General features: G+C 38.3%; 1 protein-coding gene across 3 annotated transcripts in view; it reads right to left on the bottom strand.

Annotated features, from left to right (window-relative positions):
* TMEM245 (transmembrane protein 245) overlaps positions 1 to 25664 on the bottom strand; it is a 97696-nt gene that overhangs the window by 35218 nt on the left and 36814 nt on the right. For all 3 annotated transcript variants that reach the window (XM_047830475.1, XM_047830476.1, XM_047830478.1), the window contains exons 7-11: positions 22299 to 22403; positions 16327 to 16409; positions 10723 to 10813; positions 3637 to 3735; positions 1073 to 1204 (exon numbers count right to left, since the gene is read on the bottom strand). In XM_047830475.1, the coding sequence (XP_047686431.1) occupies positions 1073 to 1204; positions 3637 to 3735; positions 10723 to 10813; positions 16327 to 16409; positions 22299 to 22403 (510 nt within the window). The remainder of the gene's footprint in view (positions 1 to 1072; positions 1205 to 3636; positions 3736 to 10722; positions 10814 to 16326; positions 16410 to 22298; positions 22404 to 25664) is intronic.

Raw genomic sequence — 25664 nt, 5'->3', positions numbered from 1 at the left:
ACTGAGGGACTTCAAAGTCACATCTTTATCTTCATCTTCCAAATTAGGAAGCCAAAAGATAATACCTAAAATTACAAAACCAAGAAAGACCAGTATAAATATTATTTTGGAAATTTAGAGATAAATACCAGAGAAAGCTAAAAGAATTGACAGCTGTTTCCAGAAAATGAGACTGAAGTGGAGAAGCATAAAGCAGGGCACTGTCATTTTTTTACTGAAAATCTTAAACTATTATTGACTCTCTGCTATGGTCATCTATTAATAGTTTGATAAAAATTTTAAAAAAAAATCTAGCATTGCGGGGCACCTGGATGGCTCAACCAGTACAGGGTGCAACTCTTGATCTCAGGGTTGAGTCTGAGCCCCACACTAGTTGTAGAGATTACTTAAAATCTTTAAAAAAAAAAAAAAATCTAGCATTGCAAACCTCAACTTTTGTTAAACTGATGAAAGTCACCAGTCCATTCACAAGAAAATCCTCTCATCTCTGTGAAAAGCCACATGCCAGGACACTTTATAAAACACACTGTTGAACCAAGAGTGGTTGTTAAAACTTCAGCAATGCTGCAAGCTGTTCCTTGCTGCCTTCGACCGACCGTTAGGCAAACAAGGCAGAGGTGGGTGGTGCATGGTGGGAAAATGGGTGGTAAACAACAAGCTGAGCCTTTGAAGGACATCCAATCTCTCTAATGTAAGTGGAACCAGATTTCTATCTGCCAAAGACTTTGCACACCAGAAAGGCCGATCTCTCTCTAGTGGTCCAGCGACATTCTAGTCAGCCTAAGGGACAGATACCTATCTCAGAATCTGAGAGCCCACAACACTTCACATATGCTTCCTGATTCAGCATTTCTCGGTTACTCTTCAACCACAGAGAAGGCACCAGGGGAGCTACTCCTGAGGCCTATGGTCTTTAGACATCTTTCTAGTGCATTTAGAACTCTCAAAATGGCAAATGTTGTGGCATTAAAAACAAGGTAACTAAAGGCCTCTAAGTGTGCACAGAAAACTGGAAATTAGAATTTCTATTTTTATTTCTAAGTCCAGTTTAACTAAAAATTCTATTTCTTACCGAAAGAAATGTCTCAATGTTCTCGTGAACAAAGGAAGCGATATCCTGCCAGTCCAGGATGTCTCCCAGCCAGCTATTCTGACGATTTATATGCATCTTGTGTCCTTTGTGCCTTCCAGAATGCGTTACATTCTATGGAATAAAACAGTTCAGACATGAAATCTCCAAAAGCATAAGAAGTATAAATACTATATTTTGTTTTATGTCCACTTGAGCACTTGAGTAGTTACTCAAAGGTGAAAAACTTTGCATTATTTAAGAAATCAGCTAAGAACTTTACCTAAAGACCTAAAATATGAAATACATTTTTTCTTCTTCTTTAGATACCTTCTAGATACCACCTGTCAGCTGAGCTCAAGCACTTCCTTTTTAATACATTTATGAACAACCTTCATTTCTCAATACATATTGACTGTACACCAACACAACATTTACTTTCTTTTTTTCCTCTTTTGAGCCCCTCTACCTTTTGGGGGGTCCCCATTTTTGCTTTTTTCTTTCTTTCCTCATCCCACTCCCCTAATTATTAACCTTCCATACAAGATAAAGAAAGCAAGGGGGAGAGAGGAATATAAAGTACATTAAAAACTAGAACAATGTTACATGTCATTTATATCTCAACAAAATGGGGGATAAATGAAAAAGAAACAAAAATGGGGAGAAAAATCTAACTCATCCATATGGAAGAGAAATACATTGACAAGAATGCAGGAATAAATTTGAAAGAGATATGAATAAACAAAATGACGAGTGAGGTTAAAATTAGAAACATAAGTAGGTTCTTAACATTTTGTTTCTGTTCTGACACTTTTGCTAACATCGTAGTGATATATCAACCTTCATTATGCAATGAAGACATTAGGCGTTAGGAAAGAAAGCAACATACTTACCTACTTACAAACCTATGCTTCTAAAACACTGACTTCCCTGGGCCATACAATGAAGCTCAAAAGGGGTGAGGCATAGAAAAAAAGCTGTTTGTAAGCACAAGTCCCAGAGTCAGCAGAAAAAATAGATATAACCTTTCCAATTGACCAGTTCTTCAGCAGATTACTGCCTAGGGATTCCCCAATTAGTTCTAACCTCCAGTCTTTGAAACTCACAAAAACCAGCTGGCTTCCCTCAATTCATCCCAGGAGTGAAAACAGGTCACTATGCAACCAACTCAAACTTGAAATTGAGCTTTCCTCCCTTCTACCCCAAGTTAAAAGGATGATATATACATGCTCTTCTCCTTACCATCAATCCTGTCAAAATTTACCACCTTATCTCATTCTCTACCTCCTTCCCCACTGGACAGTTATCTTCCATAGCACAGCCCCTGAGGGTCCACAGGCCCTGCCAACGCAGTATACAGTATGGCCCCATGCAACCAGCTGCTTTTCAAAACCATCGTTTTTAAATTTAGTGGTAAATGGTATTATTTTCCACCAGAAATTCTGAAGAGTGTTATCAGCACAAGTAGCAGGTAAGGGTGATTAAAAATATACATCTCCAAACTTCTGGATCTATTTTCCTTCCTCAAAGAGACAAGTTCTTAATGTCTAGAGCTCTACTATCTAAAACAGTAGCCACTATGTACATGTGGCTATCAGCACTTCAAATGTGGCTAGTCCAAAAACTGAGATGTGGTATTAGTACGAAATACATATGATTTCCAAGACTTATAGGAAAAAAAAAAAAAAGGCTATAAAATATTGCATTAAGATTTTTCTTCCACTGCTTATATACTGAAACAATAATATATTGGGTATAGTGATGTAAGTGAAATATTTTTAGAATTAATTTCACCTGTTTTAGCTTTTTATTGTGGCCATTAAAAAATTAACATTATATCTGTGGTTTATGTTACATTTCAACTGTACAGAGATGAGATGCTGTTGAAAATAATGAACAGAGGAGGGGTGCCTGGGTGGCTCACGCAGTGACCATCTGACTTCGGGCTAAGGTCATGATCTCACAGTTTGGGAGTTCAAGCCCTCCATTGGGCTCGTTGCTGTCTGGGCAGAGCCTGCTTCGGATCCTCTGTCTCCCATCTCTGCCCCTCTCCCACTTGCTTGCTCTCTCAAAAATAAATAAAGTATTTTTTAAAAAGTAAAACAATGAACAGAGGATGGAATACAATACAGCACAGTGACAGGCAGGTTCTGCCACGGAGATTAACCATCAACTCAAGCTGACTTTTAGTGACCTGAGGTTTAAGACCCTGTAGCTTCCAAATTTCAATAAATGACATCCAATGTTAATATCTATCTAGTCAATATGTATCTAGTCAATGAATCTGTAAAATAAAAGGACTTTAGGGGCGCCTGGGTGGCGCAGTCGGTTAAGCGTCCGACTTCAGCCAGGTCACGATCTCACGGCCCGTGAGTTCGAGCCCCGCGTCAGGCTCTGGGTTGATGGCTCGGAGCCTGGAGCCTGTTTCCCATTCTGTGTCTCCCTCATGCTCTGTCTCTCTCTGTCCCAAAAATAAATAAAACGTTAAAACAAAAAAAAAAAAAATTAAGAAAAAAAAAAAAAAAAGGACTTTATAAATTTAAAATCGAAATCATCTAAGAACTTACCTTTACAAACCAAGAATGATACAATCTGTCCCAAAGTTCTAGTACTTGCTTTTCAATTACAGCAGTATTGTTCACCTTATCTCCCAGAATTTTATGAAGCTGGAAGAAATAGATATAATCTGGTTTAATATCTCAGGCAACAATCCAGTAAAATTAATTCATGCTGGGTCTTTATATTTGTTCCAAATCAAACTAAAATGTTCCAGACTATTTAATTGCCTCTAGCCATCTTATAATCTTTCCTTAAACTCTGTACTCTTCAATATTCCCAGCAAATTTCCTTGCTTTTTTTTGGCTTTTTGCTTTCCTCTATTTCTGGGTCTCTAAGAGAGCCACCTCAGGTTGTAAGAGAAAGGTACATGTGAAGCCATGATCACTGACTTAGCAAATCTTATCTGGCCAGAGACAAATATGTTGCATGTGGCCCAAGTGTTTATCCATTACGCAGAAATCTCATGTTACATTTATCACTGGTGTTAAGAATTACCACAGAACTTCAAGTAAAATTTTAGGACCTTAGCTATAAACACAAATATTTCCCATAGTTTGCTAAGAGGCATCAGGTCTCAGAGTTATGACTGATGATGAGACTGGCTTCCGGGTTTGTGGGAATCAAGTACAGTGAGACAAGATAACTTTGAGGAAAGTTATTCATTATAATACGCCGCATTTTTGTTACTAAAACCATAACATAGGGGTGTGTGGGTGGCTCAGTTGGTTGAACATCCAACTTTTGATTTTGGTTCAGGTCATGATCTCAGGGTCATGAGATGGAGCCATGTATTGGGCTCCATGCTGAGTGTGGATCCTGCTTAAGATTCTCTCTCCCCCCCCTCTGCCCCCCACCCCTGCTTGCACACTCTAAAAACAAACAATAGCATAATAGTAAAAACATTTTTTAAAAGATAAACACTGATTTGTAGTCCCACTTCCTTACCACAAATGCTTCCGTTATTCTATATCCTCTGCGACTTTTTGTGTTTATAAACATAATTTAGAATTTTTCATCACTTCATCACTTTCATCCTTACTTTTAATGGTTCCATATTAGTTTTGTTTTTGTTTTTTTTTTTAAGATTTTATTTTTCAGTAATCTCTATGCCCAAGGTGGGGCACAAACTCACAACCCCAAGATGAAGAGTTGCACACTCTACCTTAAGTTCTGATATTAGTTTATCATTACCCAATCACAGGATATGGAGATGGTTCCCAATTTTTAATGTCACAAGTTAACACTGCAATGAATGTCCTTATACACAACTTTTTTTTTCTTATTACTAATAGCATGATAAATGTATAGGAATCAAAGGAAATAGGCACTTTAATGGTTCTTGCTATGCACTGTCTTCCATAGGGAGTATACCAATTAACATTTTCCAACACTGTATGAATAAACCAGTTTTCCCAAAGCCTTATGGATTGATAAATTTTTAGATAATTTAATAGCTGTGAAATTGTAACCAAATACTTTTCTTCTTCAGGTACGATACTGACAACTTTTCTATGTTGGTTTTCAATGAGTATTTTCTTTTGTGTGGCCTACCCACACCTTTTGCTTACTTGATGCTGTCCTTACAGATATCTGAACCAGTTTTTAGACTTATTTGGTACAAACATATCTGCCCAATGTTTTCCTCTATATTTTATTCTTAAACCAAACACAAATTAGTAAATATAATAGAAGCCATTATCTTCATATAGCATTTTACAACTTACAAATGGTTTTCACCTACATTACGTGATCATTACAACCCCAAGGGTTAGGTCAGAAAAAGGTCTTTATCACCTTTGTTCTTTCAAGATGAGAAAACAGATTTAGAGAGAACCTACGACAGGCCCAAGTCAGGCAGCTAACTGGTAGAGGCAGGATTAAAAACTCTCTAGTACTCTTTCAACTACAGCATATATAACCTATGAACAAAAAACACCTAACACAGCAAATTGTCCAAAATAACTAAAAGCCACAATTAGCCCTGGTCTTCTTTTAATTACTTTAAATTTGTCTTTTGGGTATCATGACTGCCAGATACTCACAGACTGCCTAGTACCAGTTCTTTCTGTCCCTCTACTCTCAGTTTCTGAGACACCCCCCCCCCCACCCTTTAACCAGAAGAGCCCCCAGTCTAGGCTGTCCGCATAGCGGCATTCACCACAATAAAGCACTATCGCAAACTGGCACCCACTTCAGCACAGCTCAACAGTAAACAAGTCTACAATCACCAAAGCACAGCTATTATTGGTGGTGTCTGAGATGCTCTTTGCAGACGAAAGACAGTGAAGCACTAAGAGCCGTCAGAATGCCATTTGAATGCTGGGTAACTTAAGGTGAATAACCTCATCTATAAAATGGGGATGGTAAGTCAGTGGGCAGTTCTCTGTTCTCACTTTGCTTGGAATCTTAACAGCCATTTGCCACAGGCTGACCAAGTCTTTCTGGAAACATCTTCTCTCAGCCTCTAAGATAAACACAGGCTGTTCCCCCCCATCTCACAGACTACTACTCCTCCACCTTCTCTGCTGGCTTGCTTCTGTGACCTTCAAAAGCTGCTCTAAGAACCTATCTTTGGTCCTCTTCTATATGTACTTTCTCCTTAGGCCATGTCATGGGATACATTGTGTCCCTCCTAAATCCTAACCCCCCCCTCACCCTATACCTTAGAATGTGACTGTATTTGGAAATAAGGTCTTTAAAGAGGTAATCAAATTAAAATGATGTCATTAGGGTGGGCCCTAATCCAACAAGATCAGTGTCCTTATAAATTAAAAAAATATATTTTTTTTAATGTTTATTTATTTTTGAGACAGAGAGACAGACAGAGTAGGGGAGGGGCAGAGAGAGAGGGAGACACAGAATCTGAAACAGGCTCCAGACTCTGAGCTGTCAGCACAGAGCCCGACACAGGACTTGAACTCACAAACCATGAGATCATGACCTGAGCTGAAGTCAGTCGCCTAACCGACTGAGCCACCCAGGCACCCCTGATCAGTGTCCTTACAAAAAGAGGAGATTAGGAGACAGACACACACAGACAGAAGACCATGTGGAGAAGACACAGGCATCTACAAGCCAAGGAGGGAGGCCCCATAAGAAACCAATCCCACCAACACCTTGATCTTGAACTCCCAGCCTGCAGAACTGTAAGAAAATAAATTTCTGTTGTCTGAGCACCCAGTCTGTGATACTCTGTCATGGCAGCCTTATCATACTAATACAGTTCACCTCCACCGATGGGCAGAGTAACAGGTAGAGTGAGTCTGACAACATTCAAACTTCCACCTACAGCCCAGATCTCTCCCCTGAGCCCCAGCTACGTGTGTCCAAATGCCTTTTCTGATATCTCGACTTAGAAATCTGACAGGGATCTCAAACTTCGCATGCCCCAAACAGAATTATAGCTCGATCTATCTGTAACCCACCTGACCCCCCACAACCTCCAAGATCTGTTCATCTCAGTAAATGGCACAGCTACCCTTCCAGTCAGGCGAACCAAAAACTTCTTTCCCTTTCATTCCATACCCAATCCAGGAGTAATTCCTGTCATAACCACCTCAGAAATACAAGTTAAATGTGACCATTTCTCTCAATTCCCACTTCAACCATCCTAGTCAAAGTTCTCAAAATCTCCTCTAGACTGTTGGAATAATATTCTTTTAGCCAGGGCCCTGCCTTCTCCATTCCTGCCTATCTCTCCATAAAGGAGCCAAAATGAACTTTGAATATCCTAAATCAGGTCACATCCCTTTCTGTTTTAAATCTGTATTTACCTTTATAACAAAAATAAAATCCCAACTTCTTGTCATGACCTATGGCTAGTCTTGTTACCACATCCCCTGTTCCAGCCACGTTGGCCTTCTTTCTTTCCTTAAACCAATCTTGCTCCAATATCAGAGCCTGTGAATTTTCTATGCCCGCAACTTGAAACTTTCTTTTCCCAGATCTCCAGGGTTAGTGGAAAGATCACCTTCTCAGAGACATTCTGTGGCATTCCAGCTAAAGTATCACCCCAGGTCATTCTCTACCATGTTACCTGATCACAGCACTTTTCTATCTGAAACGGTTACCTGTTGACATGTTTCATGTCTACCCCCGCTCACCAGAGTAAGCTCCAGGAGGGTGGTAACTCTTTCTGGTCTCCTGCTTTCCCCCAGCACTTAGGACAGTGCCTGGCACATTTGTGGACTGGCTGTCACTTTCTTCATTCTAGTCATAGTCGAGAAGGGACAGAGAAAACCCATTCATGACTTATTCTCCTGCTGCCTCCAGGTACAAATTTTGGAAAAAACTTATGAGGCAGGAAGGTTAGCTCAAACAAGGATGCTGAATGAAGAAAGTAAGCTGAATTTGAGAAAACAGCAAACTAGCAGGCCTTGGTAAAACCCAAATAATGCATAGAGGATACAGGAGATAAGGCTGACAACATAGACGGGGGGAAGGAAGACAGGAACCTTCTCTGCTCATACCTAACACACCCCAAAAAAACTGTCTTCCCTTTCTGAGCATGACCTTTTTCCCTAGCTTCAGACCCTTCCACACTTTTGCTCCTGAGACCCAATTCTTACATGATTCTTAGCTGGATAAGATCTGAGCTTATTAGAAAAGCTACCCCTAGAGGGGAAGGGAAAATTTAAAAAAAAAAGGAAAAAAAAAAGAGGTTAGAGTGGGAGAGAGCCAAAGCATAAGAGACTCTTAAAAACTGGGAACAAACTGAGGGTTGATGGGGGGTTGGAGGGAGGGGAGGGTGGGTGATGGGTATTGAGGAGGGCACCTTTTGGGATGAGCACTGGGTGTTGTATGGAAACCAATTTGACAATAAATTTCATATATTGAAAAAAAATTCATAAAATAAAATAAAAAATAAAGAAAAAAAAAAAAGAAAAGCTACCCCTATAATTTCAATGGTTCTTTTTTTTTTAAACAACCTCATTGAGATAATTCACACACCTTACAATTCACCCACCTAAGGGTAGTAATTCAATATTTCTTGTAGTATATTCAAACTTACACAACCATCACCACAGGCAATTTTGAAACATTTTCCTTACCCCAAAAGGAAACGCCATACTTCTTAGCAGTCACTCCACCATTTCCCCCAATCTTCCCTACCCCTGGAAACCACTACTCTACTGTCTCTATAGATATGCCTCTTCTGGATGTTTCATACAAATGGAATCATACGTATGTGTTCTTTTATGACTGCTTTCAACTGGCATAATGTTTTCAAGGTTCATCTATATTGTAGAATGTATCAGTGCTTCCTTCCTTTTTATGGCAGGTAATCGTATATAGATACACCACATTTTATTTATCCATTCGTCAGTCAATACACATTCAATGGCTGGTTTTAGATATTATCCTCATGTCTTCTAAATCAGGACCATGAGTATGTTACCATCTTTGTTACAAATACTCTTCTCTCTTCAGCTGTCTTTCCTTTTAGAGTCTTGAACAAAAGGTTTCAAACTTATCTTTTCTCTAAGTAATTTCTAAGGAACATTCTCCAGCTTTCCCCAAGTAGGTAGATTTTCAGAATACAAATTATATACCAAAACAAATATATAAGCCAAAAAATTAAATACTATGCTTTCAGCAGAGTAAGTCAGCCAATATATTTCTAGAAGTCTAAGAGGCTTCTGCAATGGCTGGATCTTCTTCTATGATAGTTATGAGATCTATACCAATAGACTTATCTTTCACTTATTCACCAAATATTTTTTAAAGACTTCCATGTGGCATTTGATTTGGTTACCTGGTATGGGCTCAAGAAAATCAGTAACACAGATCTTTCTCTTAACTTTTTACTCAACAATAATTCCATCCTTAGGTTAGATTACTATACACAGGTGGACAGCGTAATTTCCAAGATAATTTTTTTTTGAGACTTCGTTCTTGAATTTTGAACAAGGAATCACATACCAATACTTTTTTTCTGGGCATACATCTAACTGCAACAAACCTTGTTAATCCCTAGATGATCCTAATTACTTCAATCTATTAAAACTCCAAATTACCGTCCTTCTCATAGGCACTATTGGGGGGTAGAGAATAAAAGGATATCCCAAATTTGTCCCATGGAGTCTAACCCTCACCTGCAATAACTGTGCCTTTTCCTCTATCCTTCATTTCCTTCTGCAAAGCTTCAGATAGACTAATCTCCTCAAGCAGACTCCTGTCTCCACATCTTGGCTCACAAAAACACTCCTTAATATACACTCTTCCTTCTCTTTATTCATCTAAGATATATCATTCCTTCAGCGTTTCTCTCAAGTGCCATGTTAAAGCACCTAACCCAGTTTTGGGCATGAACTTCTAGCATGCTATAGTAGAAACAACAAGGGATTTAGAATTAGTCTTCAGTTTGAAACCAAGTCTGCAATTCACAACGTGACCACTGGGAATTTACTTAGCCTTGCTAAGCCTGTTTCCTCCTCTGTAAACTGGGTGAAATAATTCAGACTACTGCAAATTTCTTGGAAAGATGAAAAGAAACAAACTAGAAATGCCAACCACAGTCACCAGCAGATAATATTTAATATTTGCTAACAACGTTTTCTTTTCCACAAATCCTTATTTGACCAATCTTAATGATCATTATTTGTGCATTAGGACAAAATGAATATCTACCTTGAACAAGAAGCAAAGGACAAATCTCTCTGTTCAGGCTACTAGCACTATTTTTTTTTTTTTAATGTTTTTATTTTTTTTTTTTTGAGACAGAGAGAGACAGAGCATGAGCAGGGAAGGGGCAGAGAGAGAAGGAGACACAGAATCTGAAGCAGGCTCCAGGCTCCAAGCTGTCAGCACAGAGCCTGACACAGGGCTCAAACTCACGGACTGTGAGATCATGACCTGAGCTGAAGTCGGACACTTAACTGACTGAGCCACCCAGGCGCCCCACTAGCACTATTAAATACAATCATCCAGAAAGTTTAATTTCATTGTACATTTCTTGTTGTCTGGTAGATTTAAGCCTATTTCAAAAACAAACTGTTCTAAACAGAATCTCCATTTATACTTTATTAAAGCAGTAAGTCCTACCAATGAAGAACCTACAAAGAGAAAGCCACAAAGAGAGGCTCTTCCCTTACCTTGTGGGTTATCCACTCTCTTCCATACTGATACACGTTGTTAGCCGCAGAATTGAGGGCTCTTTGGACTACCTGAGCTTCAGGAAGCCAACTAATTTAAAAGAAAAAAGAAAAACTTAAAAACTAGCACATTTTTAGTGTACTGCACCAATAACTCTTGGAATTCAATGTATTTAAACAATCATTAACTGACAAATTATTGATCAGTTATCACACATGGCTACAAATGAATCATATGTAGGAAGCCTTGACTTCCGACCCTAATGCTTATTTCTACCATTTAGCATTCCTTTCAAGCTTTCCTTAGCTATTAGACCCACTCTCCCCCACAAACTCCCTTTCATTCTGCTCTGTCCATACATGTATCTGCCTTATTCAGCCTTTCATTCTGCTCTGTCCATACATGTATCTGCCTTATTCAGCACCATCAGAAGTGATTCTGGGACACTGGGATAGTCAGTACCTGGGCAGAGGTTCTCAATGTGTGGTCCATGGACCAGCAGCATCAGAACTGCTTGGAAACCTACTAGATATGCAAATTCTTGGGCTCAATTCCAGATCTACTGAAAAAGAAACTGGGCAGGGGCCCAGCAATCTGTACTTTAACAAGCCCTAAAAATGGTTCTGATACATGCTGAAGTTTGAGAACCACTGGTCTAAGAATGTGAAAAACTCAGAAAGAAAACAAGAAAATTAAGAGGGTGAATCATTGTTTTCAATTTCGTACTCACTGGAGATCTTTTTAAGATATGAGGACCTCCTGAGCAGCATTTCAGCTATACTAGGAACTCCATCTACAAGCTTTACTCCTTGTGCTTTGAGAGACAGACTCCTCACTTTCCTGTTAACTACGCAGGCTGCATCATCTGCCTTAATCAAGAATATGTTACATATACTCAATGTTTCCTCAACAAGAAATATCTTCATATATTCTTTAAATTGTACCTCAAGAGATTGTTTACTAGAGATGTTGACATTCACAAATATAATAGTCCTGATCTCAACTATACATGAGTGATGCCCAAAGGCCAAGGCAAGCAGTAACTAAGTACTTTCCTGAGGCCTAAATATGACACACATCACAAAGCTGGCTTATGGGAAAGAGTCAAATAGTGAGTCAAGTCAAATCTGCAATGTTCACAACTCACAGCAGTTTTATATACTTGTAGTAATTTATATAGTAAATCAGAAGTGGTAACTTGCGTGTGTGTGTGCGCGTGTGTGTGTGTGTGTGAGAGAGAGAGAGAGAAAGATGGTCATAAACAGAAAACCAACTGCCACTACGGCCACAAAGTAATGATGCCTAGGACAGCAATGATCTTTAATCAGAGCAAAAGGCATTCTGGATACATTAGAAAGTGGAATGTCAGGGCGCCTGGGTGGCTCAGTCAGTTAAGCATCTGACTCAGTTCAGGTCGTGAACCCACAGTTTGTGGGTTCAGGCCCCACATCGGGCTCTGTGCTGACACCTCAAAGCCTGGAGCAAGCTTCGGATTCTGTGTCTCCTTCTCTTTCTGCCCCTTCCCCACTTGTGCTCAGTCTTTCAAAAATATATAAATGATAAAAGAAAATTTAAAAAAAAAGTGGAACATCAAATTAGTAATGGTTTCAGCCTTTAATATTAACCAGTTCTTCCTACACTCCAAATAAAATATTTGTGAAACTTTCGGCAAATTCTCAACTATTTCTCAGCAAGTAGGACAAAACTTGCTATAACTGTATTTCTCAGCAGGTAGGACAAAAAGAGATGATTACAAATATAATAAGTATGTGAACAGGAAACTGGGATCTTTAAACACAGATGGGATTTGGGAGAAATTAAGTACTTTTTAAATTATCCTAGTATTTACAGGTTCATCAGTGCTCTGAAGGGAGCTGAATGTTTTCAATTAACTGGTAGTACATTTCATGGGGAAAATTATAACCTGTAGTGTTTTGCTTTTTTAATGTTTGTTTATTCTTGAGAGAGAGGCAGACAGAGTGTGAGTGGGGGAGGGTCAGAGAGAGAGGGAGACACAGAATCCCAACCAGGCTCCAGGCTCTGAGCTGTCAGCACAGAGCCCCACGCAGGGCTCGAACTCACAAACTGCGAGATCATGACCCGAGCCCAAGTTGGATGCTTAACCGACTGAGCCACCCAGGTGCCCCATAACCTGTAGTGTTAAAGTAGGAAGATTGACAGAAGTATCTGAATAGATCCTTAATGACTAACAAGCATCTATAAGGCCTGATAAACTCTTGCTGGCTACTGTGAAAACACTTTGCCAACGTCATCACACAGGTGTCCTAAGAGCTCCAGATGAGAGGAGAGCTGATGAGAGGCTAAGTCAAAGGTCTTGGCTCCATCCAGACCTCCTCAAAGTGAGCACCCTGTAGGAGACACAGGGCCAGAAACACCTGAGCAACTCTGGCTGAGACAAACTGGGATGTGCTTTGGTCTTATTATCAACCAGAACCAATCACTAATTCTACTACACTAAGTCGAGAGGGATCAGTCAGGAGAAACCAAGTTCCTAGAAATTGGACTGGCCTACCCTCATCTTCCTGGGGAGAGGTTAATCTCTATCACAATGTGACTTACCAAAAGAACAGCCCCATTAAAAACAACTTAGCTTAGCCTGGGGGATTCCTCGCAAGTAAGGGAAGGCTAAATCACATTCAGTACCATTTTAATGCCATCTCCTGAGGAGGGTCATGAGAATCAACAGGCTTGAGACTAGTTAATAGAAAACAAGAAATGGGCTCCAAGTGAACAAAATTGTTCAAGACAAGAATAAAGATGTGCTCCAACTTCATTTTCTATGAAGCTCTGTGAAGATGACCCTACCCTGCCTATGTCATTTATCCACCAGCTCACAAAACATACTCATGGGAAGTCGAGGTACCTATGTAGGGTATATAAAACGTGCATCACATTGGAAGACAGCATATCTAACCAGTTCTTAACTGTATCTCCCCCACTAGATATATCTACGTGAATTTTCCACAAAGTCAACTGCCATCTTCAGGACAGGAATCCACTGAGTACTGAGACTGCAAGAACCATTAGTATTCATTCATGTCTACCTCCATTAATCTTTCACAAAAGAATCAGACTTCCCACAGATGATCAAAGCCTAAACAGCTTTTAATTCCCTCCATCTTCCTGCTTGGAATATTACACAGCAATAAAAGGGAACACGCTAATGATACCTACAACGTCTTCAACGAACTTCAACAGAATTATGAGTAGTGAACTTTGTTCACTACCAATCTTTCAATCTCACAAGGTTACATACACTATGATTTGATCTATGTATCAATCATGAAACAACAATATTATAGATACAGAGAACAGATTATTGGTTGCCAAGCGTTAGGGATATGCTAAATGAGAAGGTAGAGGGTAGGTGTGGCTATAAAGGGGTGGCATGAGGAAGCCTGTAGTTATGGAACAGTTCTGTTCTTGATGGTCTTGATAGCTTATAGGAAGCTACACATATGATAAAATTATAAACACACATATACACAAATGCATGTAAAACTAGCAAAATGTCCATTTCCTAGTTTCGTTATTGTATCATAGTCATGCAAGATGTCAACATTAGAGGAGGTGGGCTGAAGAGTCCATGGACCTCCCTATGGCTTTCTTTGCCATGCCTGGTGAACCTAGAATTATTACAAAATTTAAAAATAAAAACAACCAACTTTCTAAACTGCTCTGATCTGGGGCTCCCCAGATTGTGTGTGTGCCTTTAATACAGTAGCAGCGACAGTCCTATTGCCATTGAAAACCAGTATAGAGGGGCTCTGGGCTTATTTCCATTACAGGAGAATGACCGCCGAAAGAGGAGCCCTTGAAATATTAACGCTGCCTGATTTTTAACTTCACTCCAGATCCCTCTTCTGAACTAAACACCAACACAGCCAATGGTCTTCAAGATGCCTCTGCCTACCATAGGCACCTCAAACACAAAAGATAAAAAAAGGAAGCAAATTCTTTTTCCTACCGTATCTGCTCCTCTACTTCCTATCTAGGTGAATCTACCATCATCAACCAACTTTCAAAGCTAGAAACAAGTCATGCTAGATTTCTTCCAACTATATCCAGTTGACCACCAATCAACCTCCTTAAGATCTTACTAACCCTATTCATTTCCACTACAAATGTCCACAATTAAGGACTTCATCACCTCTCATCTAGTTCTAAAAGGCTCAAATCTTATATGCTGTGCATCTTTTCTCCATAGTATAGAGGGAAAGACTGTTCTAGAATGAAATCTGATTATGCCACTTCTCTTCTTCTGTCCTTAATCAAGATAATAAACATTATCTATCACCTTCAAAAGTTTCCTTGTGCATCTATGTACTCCCTTCCTGGGGCCCACCCCTATCCACAGACACCACTGATCTTTCTGTCACTATGGATTAGTTTGCATTTCCTAGAACTTAGCATAAATGGAATCATACTGTATCAGTTGTTGGTTTTTTGGGTTTTTTTGGTTTTTTTTTAATTTTCTGCCTGACTTCTTTCACTCAGCATACTTATTCTGAGATCTATCCATGCTGCTGCATGTACAGTTTATTGTCACTGAATGCTAAGTGAAATGCTATTCCTTTCTACGGATATACTGCAATTGGTAACTAACCAGGAATATTAAGGACAAGCACTTTGAATGTGAAACACATTTTGCAAGATGTCCTTTTTAAGGATATTCAAATATGATTCTAAACCAAGTTCAAGAAACGTCCTTTGCAGGTTTTACATAAAGGAATAAAGTCAATTCAAAGTAGAAAAGCAAGTGAAATCTCAATTTGCAATCCTAAAACTGGCAGAGTACTTCCTACTTACATTAGTGACTACTTTGAAGGTATTAAAAAAAAAAAAAAAAAGGCCATACAGTTTGTCAATCAAACTCAACAGGGTGACATAAAACCCTTGTCACAGAAGCCAAATTAAACAAGTAAAAAAGAGACCCTATCTAAGACAGGGGTTGGCAAGTGTTATCTGTAAAAATATTTCAGGGTTTTCAGGACATAAAATCTGTATCACGACTACTCAATTCTACCTGTTCTTGCACCCCCCCTCCCCCAAACAACCACAGACAACATGTAAATGAATGGGTATGGGTGTGTTCCAATAAAACAGGTGGCTAGATCTGGCCCTGAGCCACAGACTGCCTACCCTGCCTCCAAAATGACACAATGTGAAAACACTACTGACCCTGCCACTGGGGGATTATCTCCAATTCTGGAACCTTTGATTCTGCTTCCTCATCTGTGAAATGGGGATAGTCTCTTCAACCTCCTCAGTCACTGTGATGAACACCTACATACAAGTGTAGGTGAAAGGCCTTTGCAAGTCATATACATGTTGTAAACTATAAATCTCAATTCAAATACAAAGTCATTTACCATAAACTGTTCCCAAAATCGTACACACTTCCCTCTCCCACCATCCCCCAATACATGCTGTCCTGATGCAAAAACAACAACATTCATCAAAGCTTTGGCAAACTCCATCTTTTCTCTTCCAACATAGATACATCAATGAAGATAAGATCGTTTTGTGCAGATACTGAACGTAGGCCATTCATTTCTATTTTGCCAAAATAATACTCTTACTTTGCCCACTCAGGGTGATTTGCTAGAGTCTCATTAATCAAATTGCTTGTGACTTCAATCATGTGCACACTCTCCTGATGCACCTGTATTACAGATAGGAGAGAAAAACAATCTCAATAAAAAATAAGCCCAATTTAACATTTATTTTTCCACACTATTATTGGAACAATGCTTTTAAATAATTACACATCTTAGTTTCAATTAATTTAGAAACCTGTACTGAACAGCTGTTACACATAATGTCCTATGACACTCACCATGGGAAACAAAAAGTACATAAAAGCTCCCTACCTTCAAGAAGCTCAACAACTTAAGGAAAAACAACATGTGAATAGGTACATACAAATATTTATACATATACACAAGACAAATACATAAATATATTAATTCCACACACGTGTGTGTGTATAGTACATATAAGCAATATCAACACTGCATGAACAGTGCTTATAGAATTATGAAACAGTGTGAGACATACAAACAAGCAAATAAAGAACTTAGCAAGGTTTCTGAGGGGGGCGGGGAGGGAAGCCAGCTGAAACTGTATCTCAGAATTTACCTTGCTCAATAACCAAAAAATGAGACAGACAAAATGGAACAAGCCAGCCTTAGAGAATATGCTCTATATTTTACTATTTTCAAATAGGGCATACCAGGCAGTTTGCCCTGGTGAGTATTCCGTGCTCACTCGACAAGAACATCATTCTGCTGTTGTCACTTCACATTGACTAACAGTGTTTTCAAGCCTTTTCTATTCCTAACTAATTTTCTATCTACTTATTCTCCCAGTTACCACAAGAAGAGTATTACTGAATCCCTAACCATAATCACTGGTTTGTCGATTTCTCCTTTAATTCTGACTATTTTGCTTCACCTTCTATTTAGCTCTACCGTTAGGAATACACACGTTTTAAAACTGGTAAATCCTACTGCAGTGTTACCTCTTTTATCGTTATGACAAGTCCTTATTTCTTACTTACCTTCAGTAATGTTTGTTTAAACTATCTGCTCTTACATTAATATAATCACCCTACAAACCTTACATTTACAGTGTGAGTGGTGGGTGTATCTTTTTTCATCTTTTGACTATCAAACTTTTTAGGGCTCTTAACTAACTTTACAGATACCACTTAGCTGGAGCTTGCTATTTTATATCCAGTCTGAAAAATCTCTGCCATTTAATTGCTTCATATTTAATATACGCATTGATATGATTGGATTCAGCCTGCCATTTTGCAATTTGTCTTCTGTTTCATCCCTACTGGTATTCTTTTACTGCCTTCTTTTGTGTTAAGCAACATTTCTTAGTATACCATTTCAGTTCCTCTAAAATTTGTTAGTGGTTGCTATTTACCTTAAGCTTATTTATCTTAAGCTTAAGCTTATCACATCTTTAATTCATCATAGATCACCTCAAGTTAATGCTGACTTACTTCCAATAAAATATTTATAAGAACTCCATGCCACTATGGTTGTATCCCAGTCTTCTCCTTTGTGCTATGGTTATACATACATAGTCCATCTATGTGTATTATAAACTCTACAATACAGTGTTAAAACTTTTAAATAGTCCTGTTATTTGAACAAACTGAAAAAGGGTGGGGGATATAATTTTTATATATATGCACATATCTACCAAATGCTCTTCATTCCTCCCTTTGGACGTAAGTTATTTCTAGAGTCATTTCTCTTCAGTCTGAAGGAATTCCTTCAGCGTTCTTTAAAGTGCAGGTGTGCTATTAACAAATTCTCAGTTTTGGTTATCTAGAAATATTTTTATTTTGCCTGTACTTTTAAAGAATAGTTTCATTGATTATAAAATTCTTGACTGACCACTTGTTTTTTTTTCCCCAAAACTGAATATATCATTCCAATGTCTTGTGGTATGCATGGTTTATTATAGGAAGTCATTGTTTTGTTGTTCTCCTGTGTGTGATACATAATTTTTCTCTTGCTTCATTAAAGATTTTTTTCTCTTTGGCTTTCGGTGACTATGATCTGTCTAGGTATGGTTTGTTTTGTATGTATTTGTTTTATATGCATTTATTCCACTCAGGGTTTGTTCAGCTTCTTGGCTATTTTAATGTTTTTCATCAAACTTGAAAAGTTTTTGACCATAATTTCTTTTTTAATTTTTTTAACGTAGGCCATAATTTCTTCAAATAATTTTTGCACTCTTTCTCCTTTCACTTTCTGGGATGTCAATTACGTATCTGTTAGAATCTGTGATATTGTCCTACAAATCTTTGAGTCTCCCCTCATCCACTATTTGACAAATATTGTGTCAGATTGGATACCTTCTATTCATCTTTTTCCAAATTCACTCATTGTTTTTTTTCTGGATCCCAAATCTGCTGTTAAGCCTATCTAGTAAATTTTTCACTAGTTATTGCTCTCTTCAGCTCTAGGATTTCTATTTGGTTCTGTTTTATAGTCTCCATTTCTCTGTTGAGCATCTGCATTTGTTTACATATTATTAACATACTTTACTTCTTTTGATATATTTATATATAGATACATACATATATATATGCAGATCTATTTATAATATCTGCTTTAAAATGTTTACTAAATCCAACATCTGAGCCACTTAAATATCCACTTCTTTGACTGTTTTTTTTTTTTTTTTTCCTCACCAGGTCATACTTTTCTGTTTCTTTGTGTGTCTAATAATTTTGGGTTAGAAATTAGACATTTAAAAAAATGCATTGTAGAAACTCTGGATTTTGTTTTGTTTTTCTGAGAGCTGTTGTTTCTTTCAGTAAGGAATTAACTTATCTACAGTCAAACCGCAAAATCTACCTTCCCTGTCATTGATGTCTCTGCTCAGTGTTTTCATCTTATTATTTTTTTAAAGCCTAAAGCCTTCCCCTGAACCTGCACAGCTTAGCAGTTAGCAAACGATTTTGGCAGAAATCATGCCCAGATATTTCACAATAGGAATCTTCATCCCCTGCAGCCTGAGATGTATGAGAATTGAGAAATGCAACCAAAGGCATAATCAATCTGCAAATCTCTCCAGGCTTTCAATGTTCACAGGACTCCATGGGGTCTCCCATATACCAGTCTAGGATGCATGGTTTATTAATGCTCTTATTATTAAGTTCTTCATGGCTCTCTTGCTTCTGGAATCTCCCCCCTTTAATTTACAGCTACTCTGTTGTCAGCCCCAAGTCAAGTCTACCACCTCCATGGGAAAAGCTACAGGCTTCTGCTGTCCAAGCTAGGCGGGATAAGAATATCTCCAAGCAAGAAAACCACAAACTATCTGTTTTTATAGATGCAGCAACAGTTTTTCATGAGCAAATACTCCTCCAACTATTGCATAATGGTTTTCCAATGCCCTGGTATGGTGTTTTTAATCATTTTATACTGTTTTATTCTTGCTTTCGATGGAAAGGAACTACCTGACATTGCTGCCCTGCTACTACCCCCAAGATGAAGCCAAAAAGGATTTTCTGACTAATTGGATGTGGATACAAAAGGGAAGTAGTCAAGGATGACTCTGGGGCTTTTCATCTAAGCAAGTGGGATGGAGTAGTCATTTACACTGAAATAGACTATGAGGAAGAGAACAGATAAGCAAGGGAAGATCTGAAATTCTGTTTTTGACATACTACATTTGAAATGGCTATTAGACATTAAAGTAGATATCCTCATGGTGTTTTAGAGAATAATCCCTTTATTGGCTGGGAGAAAAGACCACATAACCAGTAAGTTTCCTTCAAAAACTCAGTTTGCATGAGTCCTAGACCACAAAGAAGTGGTTCGGTAATAAATGTTATCAAAGTTCAGGAAAGTAAAAGCTCACTGAAGCATGGGTTGAACAAAGAAAAAGGACTTTAAAAAAAATGAACATAATTGAGATAAGCAGGCAAGAAGACCCCATGCAAAGAAATACAAAAGGGAAAGAAGAGCAGGAGAGAGGAAAAAGGAAAACGGAAGATCATACTGGTGTAAAATTTCTCTAGGAGCTAGGAGATAAGAATATATAATGGCAGGTTGAGGCAAAATAAAAACAAAAAAGGTCTTTAAAAAGTCTATACAGTCTCTATAAGTGACTATACATGATTCATATCCAAAGAACAGATAAGAACTACACAGAAACTGAAACAGAAATATGGAGAGCACAGGCTGTTAGGAGAAAATGGTAAGACTGAGGACACACTGAGGCTGAGAACGACTGAGAACAGGACCTCCAAGTGGTAACTGACAGAGCAGGAAACAATGCAATGCTTTAGTAAAGTCTACGTATCAGATTATCCATTGATAACGTTTACTACCATACCTCTACAGCACTATATGAAAAAAAAATGTTTTTATTTTTATTTTTTTAATGTGTTTATTTTTGAGAGAGAGAGAGAGAGAGCGAGCGAGCGAGTAAGCGAGCAGGGGGAGGGGAGAGAGAAAGGAAGACACAGAATTTGAAGCACGCTCCAGGCTCTGAGCTGTCAGCACAGAGCCTGACAGGGTGCTCAAACCCACAAAGCATAAGATCATGACCTGAGCCAAAGTCAGACCCTCAACCCACTGAGCCACCCAGGCGCACCTATATGAAAATTTTTCATGTCCATGATTTCACATAAACTTCACAACTCCTAGAAAAACAACATATCAAAACCTAGGATGAGAAGTTCAGTGGATTTCAGATAAAGATTAAGATACAGAATAAACATTTGTTTTAAAAGTCAGGAAGATGTATCAAATATAGAGAAAATTTTAGTCGCACTTTGGAGAATGGTTTTCTTAGATGAAAGAAGGGTGTTAAACCCTGAATGTCTGTAGACTCCCAAAATTCTTATGTCCAAATCTTAACCTCCAATATGATGGTTAAGAGATAGGGCCTTTGGGGGGCTCCTGGGTGGCTCAGTTGGTTAAGCAACCGACTTCGGCTCAGGTCATGATCTCACAGTTTGTGAGTTCAAGCCCCGCGTCAGGCTCTGTGCTGACAGCTCAGAGCCTGGAGCCTACTTCAGATTCTGGGTCTCCCCTTCTCTCTACCCCTCCCCTGCTCACACTCTGTGTCTCTCTCTCAATAATAAACGTTTAAAAAAAAAAAGAGAGAGAGAGACAGGACCTTTGGGAAGTAATGAGGTTGTGAAGGTGGAGCCCTCATGATGGGATTAGTGCCATTAGAAGAGACACAAGAGAACCAGAAAGAGGCCCTTTGCCAAGAACTTGACCATACTGGCACCCTGATCTGGCACTCCCAGCCTCCAGAACTGTGAGACATAAACGTCTGTTGTTTAAGCCACCCAGTCTGTGATGTTCTAATAGTCCAAACTAAGAAGAAAAAGAGGAATTGTAAGCTAGAAAGTAAGAAATAAAGATTACATGGTAGGGGCACCTGGGTGGCTCAGTCAGTTGAGCATCCAACTTCAGCTCAGGTCATGATCTCACAGCTTGTGAGTTCAAGCTCCATGTCGGGCTCTGTGCTAACAGCTCAGAGCCTGGAGCCTGCTTCAGATTCTGTGTCTCCCTCTCTCTCTGCCCCCAACCCTCTCACACTCTGTCTCTCTCTCTCAAAGATAAATAAATGTTAAAAAAAAAAATTAAAAGAAAACAAAAAAGATTCCATGGTAAATTAGTAGAAAGACTGATGAGACAAGAAGGGAAGGAACTAATCAAGAAATTCTGATCTAGGAAACAAAGAACTAATGAATTTAGGAGTCATGAGACCAGATCATAGTTCTCCTTTTGAAAGAAGAAGCCACTTATTCTTCAGTATCAATTTTTTCATCTGCACTTACTTCTGAGGATTTTGATAACAAAATTTAAATGCACATAAAAAAAATAAAAGTTAGGCAAATTCATGACAAAATTACTAATCCAAAAATCTTAAATAATTTAATTGTTAAATATATTTATAAGCAAAGTAAATTTTCCATGCTGGCTTCTGCCAACTTCTTCTGCATACTACAATTATAACAATTAAGAGTTTATTAATGGCAATAGTAATTGTTATACTCTACCTTTGCAGTCAGGAGTAGGGCTAAAAGAAGGGTTCCTATCACTAATAAAAATATGATGAAAATGCTAATTATTTTGTCTAACATCTTCTCCAACCAGATGATCATCTGTACAGAAATGAAAAAGAGAATTATTTATCTTTCAAGCACAACTTAATAAAAATGCATATGTATTCAAACATTGTTAAGACAAAATAGGATATTCAGCATTGCAAATCAAACTATGGCATAACGATTAAAGCAGTGAAAGCCATAAGCAACTTCAGAAAATTAACAGCATTAATTACCATTCTTATATAAAGAATTTATTATCATCATATCTAAGAAATGGCAGTCAATTTGAACATAACCTGTATTTATGTTTGAATTCTCACACAGTGGTATATTTACATTTCAAATTGTAATTTAGAATCTGGTAAATATTCTAAATGAAATTTTAAAAAAAGATCTCGGGGTACCTAGGTGGCTCAATCCATTAAGCGTCCAACTTTTGATTTTGGCCCAGGTCAAGATCTCACAATTTCAGTTCAAGCCCCCACAGAGCCTGCTTGGGATTCTCCCTCTCTCTGCCCCTCCCTCACTCACACGCTTTCTGTCTGTCTCAAAATAAACTTTGAAAAATATACATTCTAGGGGCACGTGGGTGGCTCAGTTAAGCATCTGACTTGGGCTCAGGTCATGATCTCACGGTTTGTGGGTTCAAGCACCGCGTCGGGCTCTGTGCTGACAGCTCAGAGCCTGGAGCCTACTTCAGATTCTGTGTCTCCCTTTCTCTCTGTCCCTCTCCTGCTCGTGCTCTCTTTCAAAAATAAACATTTAAAAAAAATTCTTTTAATATTCTAAAGGAAATAATGGTAATATATTAGCTGACCTCAAATCTCATGAAATTTTACTATCAATTAGCAAATAAAGATAGCTTTAGAAAAAGTATGCCTCTTATAAAACAGGTATGTCCTAAATGACACAACATGAAAGAGAAGCAAATTAAAGTGGAAATTATATTCAAAATATTTTTTCTTTTGGGGCGCCTGGGTGGCTCAGTCGGTTAAGCGTCCGACTTCACTCAGGTCAAGATCTCACGGTCCGTGAGTTCGAGCCCTGCCTCAGGCTCTGGGCTGATGGCTCAGAGCCTGGAGCCTGCTTCAGATTCTGTGTCTCCCTCTCTCTCTGCCCCTCCCTGTTCATGCTCTGTCTCTCTCTGTCTCAAAAATAAATAAAACCATTAAAAAAAAATTAATTAAAAAAATATTTTTCCTTTTGATGCCACTGGGGTTACAAAAACAGTAATAATAAAAATCTAATGTTAAGGTCATGATAAATATCAACTTCAGAATATTACGAGGGTGGCTGGGAGGGGAGAGTTAGGAGGTGGATGTACAATCAGGGAGGTCACAAAATGGGCTTTAATTATACAGGTAATGTTTTATCAGGCTGGAGGACAGACTCAATGTTCTCTACATCTTTTTGTATTTGAGAGACTTCATAACCAAATACTTTTTAAATCTGATATTCCGCTTGACATTTCCATTCTTTTTAAAACATAAGCTTTAGGACAAATGGACTATAAATAAAAACTAATCATTAATGTAATGGTTATTCCTTAATCAATAATTAAATTATGCTCTCCCTAACTGCTACTTGACATTCCATTTTGAATATAACTTCTCTCATCTTTCACAATCACAAATAATCCTACATCAAAAACAAAATTTTTGTTTTCCGAATATATAATAGTTCTGATAGATATCTAGAATTCCTGCCATGCAAAGCTGGCATTTAACATTTCAAAAGGCCAATCATTTACATTGACTGCTGAATGTACGTTGCTGAATTTACATTGGCTGCTGAAACCACACTGGGCCCTCAACCCCTGCAAGAGCTACAGCATTGAGGAGGAAGTGAGTTCTAATTTAAATCTGAATTATGCTCTCCAGTGAGTTAAACACTCAAGAGCAAAGAATGGTAGTTAAAAACAAAACATGACTTCTAAAACATCTGTTTTCCATTCCATGCAATAAGCTTGCATCCCTTTATCTTCCATGACGGATACTGTCACTAAGAAATCAATGCTGCAGTGAACTCAAAGATAAAAAGTTCAACTTTTATCTTGACCATTACAGCTTCAAACAGCAGAGTTAATTTTCAGTGCATGCTACCAAAGCATCAAAGACAATGTAGAGATTAAAAAAGTAGTAACACATTTCTAAGATATGGAAGGTCAGATGTCATATTTGAATGTACATTCTAAAATCAATGAAACTGAAAAGTTTCACAATCAGAAACCAATTCTACACATAGTTCTTGAGACAGCTTCTGATGAAAGAGCTAGTGCTAGGATTCCTCCCTGTCGTTCCCAAGCCTGGCAGTGCATGGCACATGGTAAAAGCTCAAATATAGATTTAAAGAGCCAAGCATAAACAATTTCAGAATTAAGACCAGAATTGTATTCACAAATAACAATTTCTGAAAATAACTTCGGAGTCCCAATTTTTTAAAAAAATGTCTATTCTGAAATATGTTTTAATGTAAATGATGCTTTATTTAGAAAGTATATCTAAATTTGTATCTGGGTATTTCTAACATAAAACATGAGATATTTACAAACAAATTACGTATATCAGCATTACAAAATCAAACTTTATGTTTTTAAACCAGGGTAGAATTTTCCTATCACAAGCCATTTACCTAAGGGTTGGAAAAAATCCACACTAAGAGTCATCTAAATGAAAATTTATATTGCAAAGGTAACAGTGAGGGTTAGATGTTTCATTCAAAATTTAAAATAAATAACACCATATAAGATGCTCAATACGTTAAGCTAAAAAAGACAGGGTGGGGAGAAGTGTCTATTCATATTATGGCCAGTTAAAATAAGGTTAAAAAAAAAACCAGGATAAAAAGGGAGAGAGGTAAAAAGAGAGACAGGGAGAGAGGAGTGGGAAAGAGACAGAGAAAGTATTAAAAAGTAAAGGGAGATTAAAAAAAAAAAGTCAAAATGGGAGGAAAAAAATGTGTGGCTAGGGGGTGTTGGTGCATAGAATGAAGGACCAATAAAAAGGAAACAATAAAGTGGACAGAAAACTCAGATGGAGGAAAAGAACCCCTGGAGTGAATGGACCAAAACTCTCAAGGAAACAGCAACTCAGACACAGAAAGAGAAACGTGGGCAAAAGATGGTATGGAGAAGAGGACGGAGGAGAGAATCCCTAAAGAAATGCCAGAGGCACTGTCCCAGGAGGCAGAACTGGTCCTGGGCTCAGCTTTGGGCAGTGTCCACAGCACCTGTTATCACTGCCACCAGCTGTCATTACTGCCTACCCAATGAAATCACTCAGTCCCTGATATCTCCTCAGTCTTCCACATTCTGAG

This window comes from Prionailurus viverrinus, chromosome D4 (assembly GCF_022837055.1).
Source record: "Prionailurus viverrinus isolate Anna chromosome D4, UM_Priviv_1.0, whole genome shotgun sequence".
Lineage (NCBI taxonomy): Eukaryota > Metazoa > Chordata > Mammalia > Carnivora > Felidae > Prionailurus > Prionailurus viverrinus.
The sequence above is the reverse complement of the archived record's forward strand: the minus strand, read 5'-3'. Positions and strand labels throughout refer to the sequence as shown.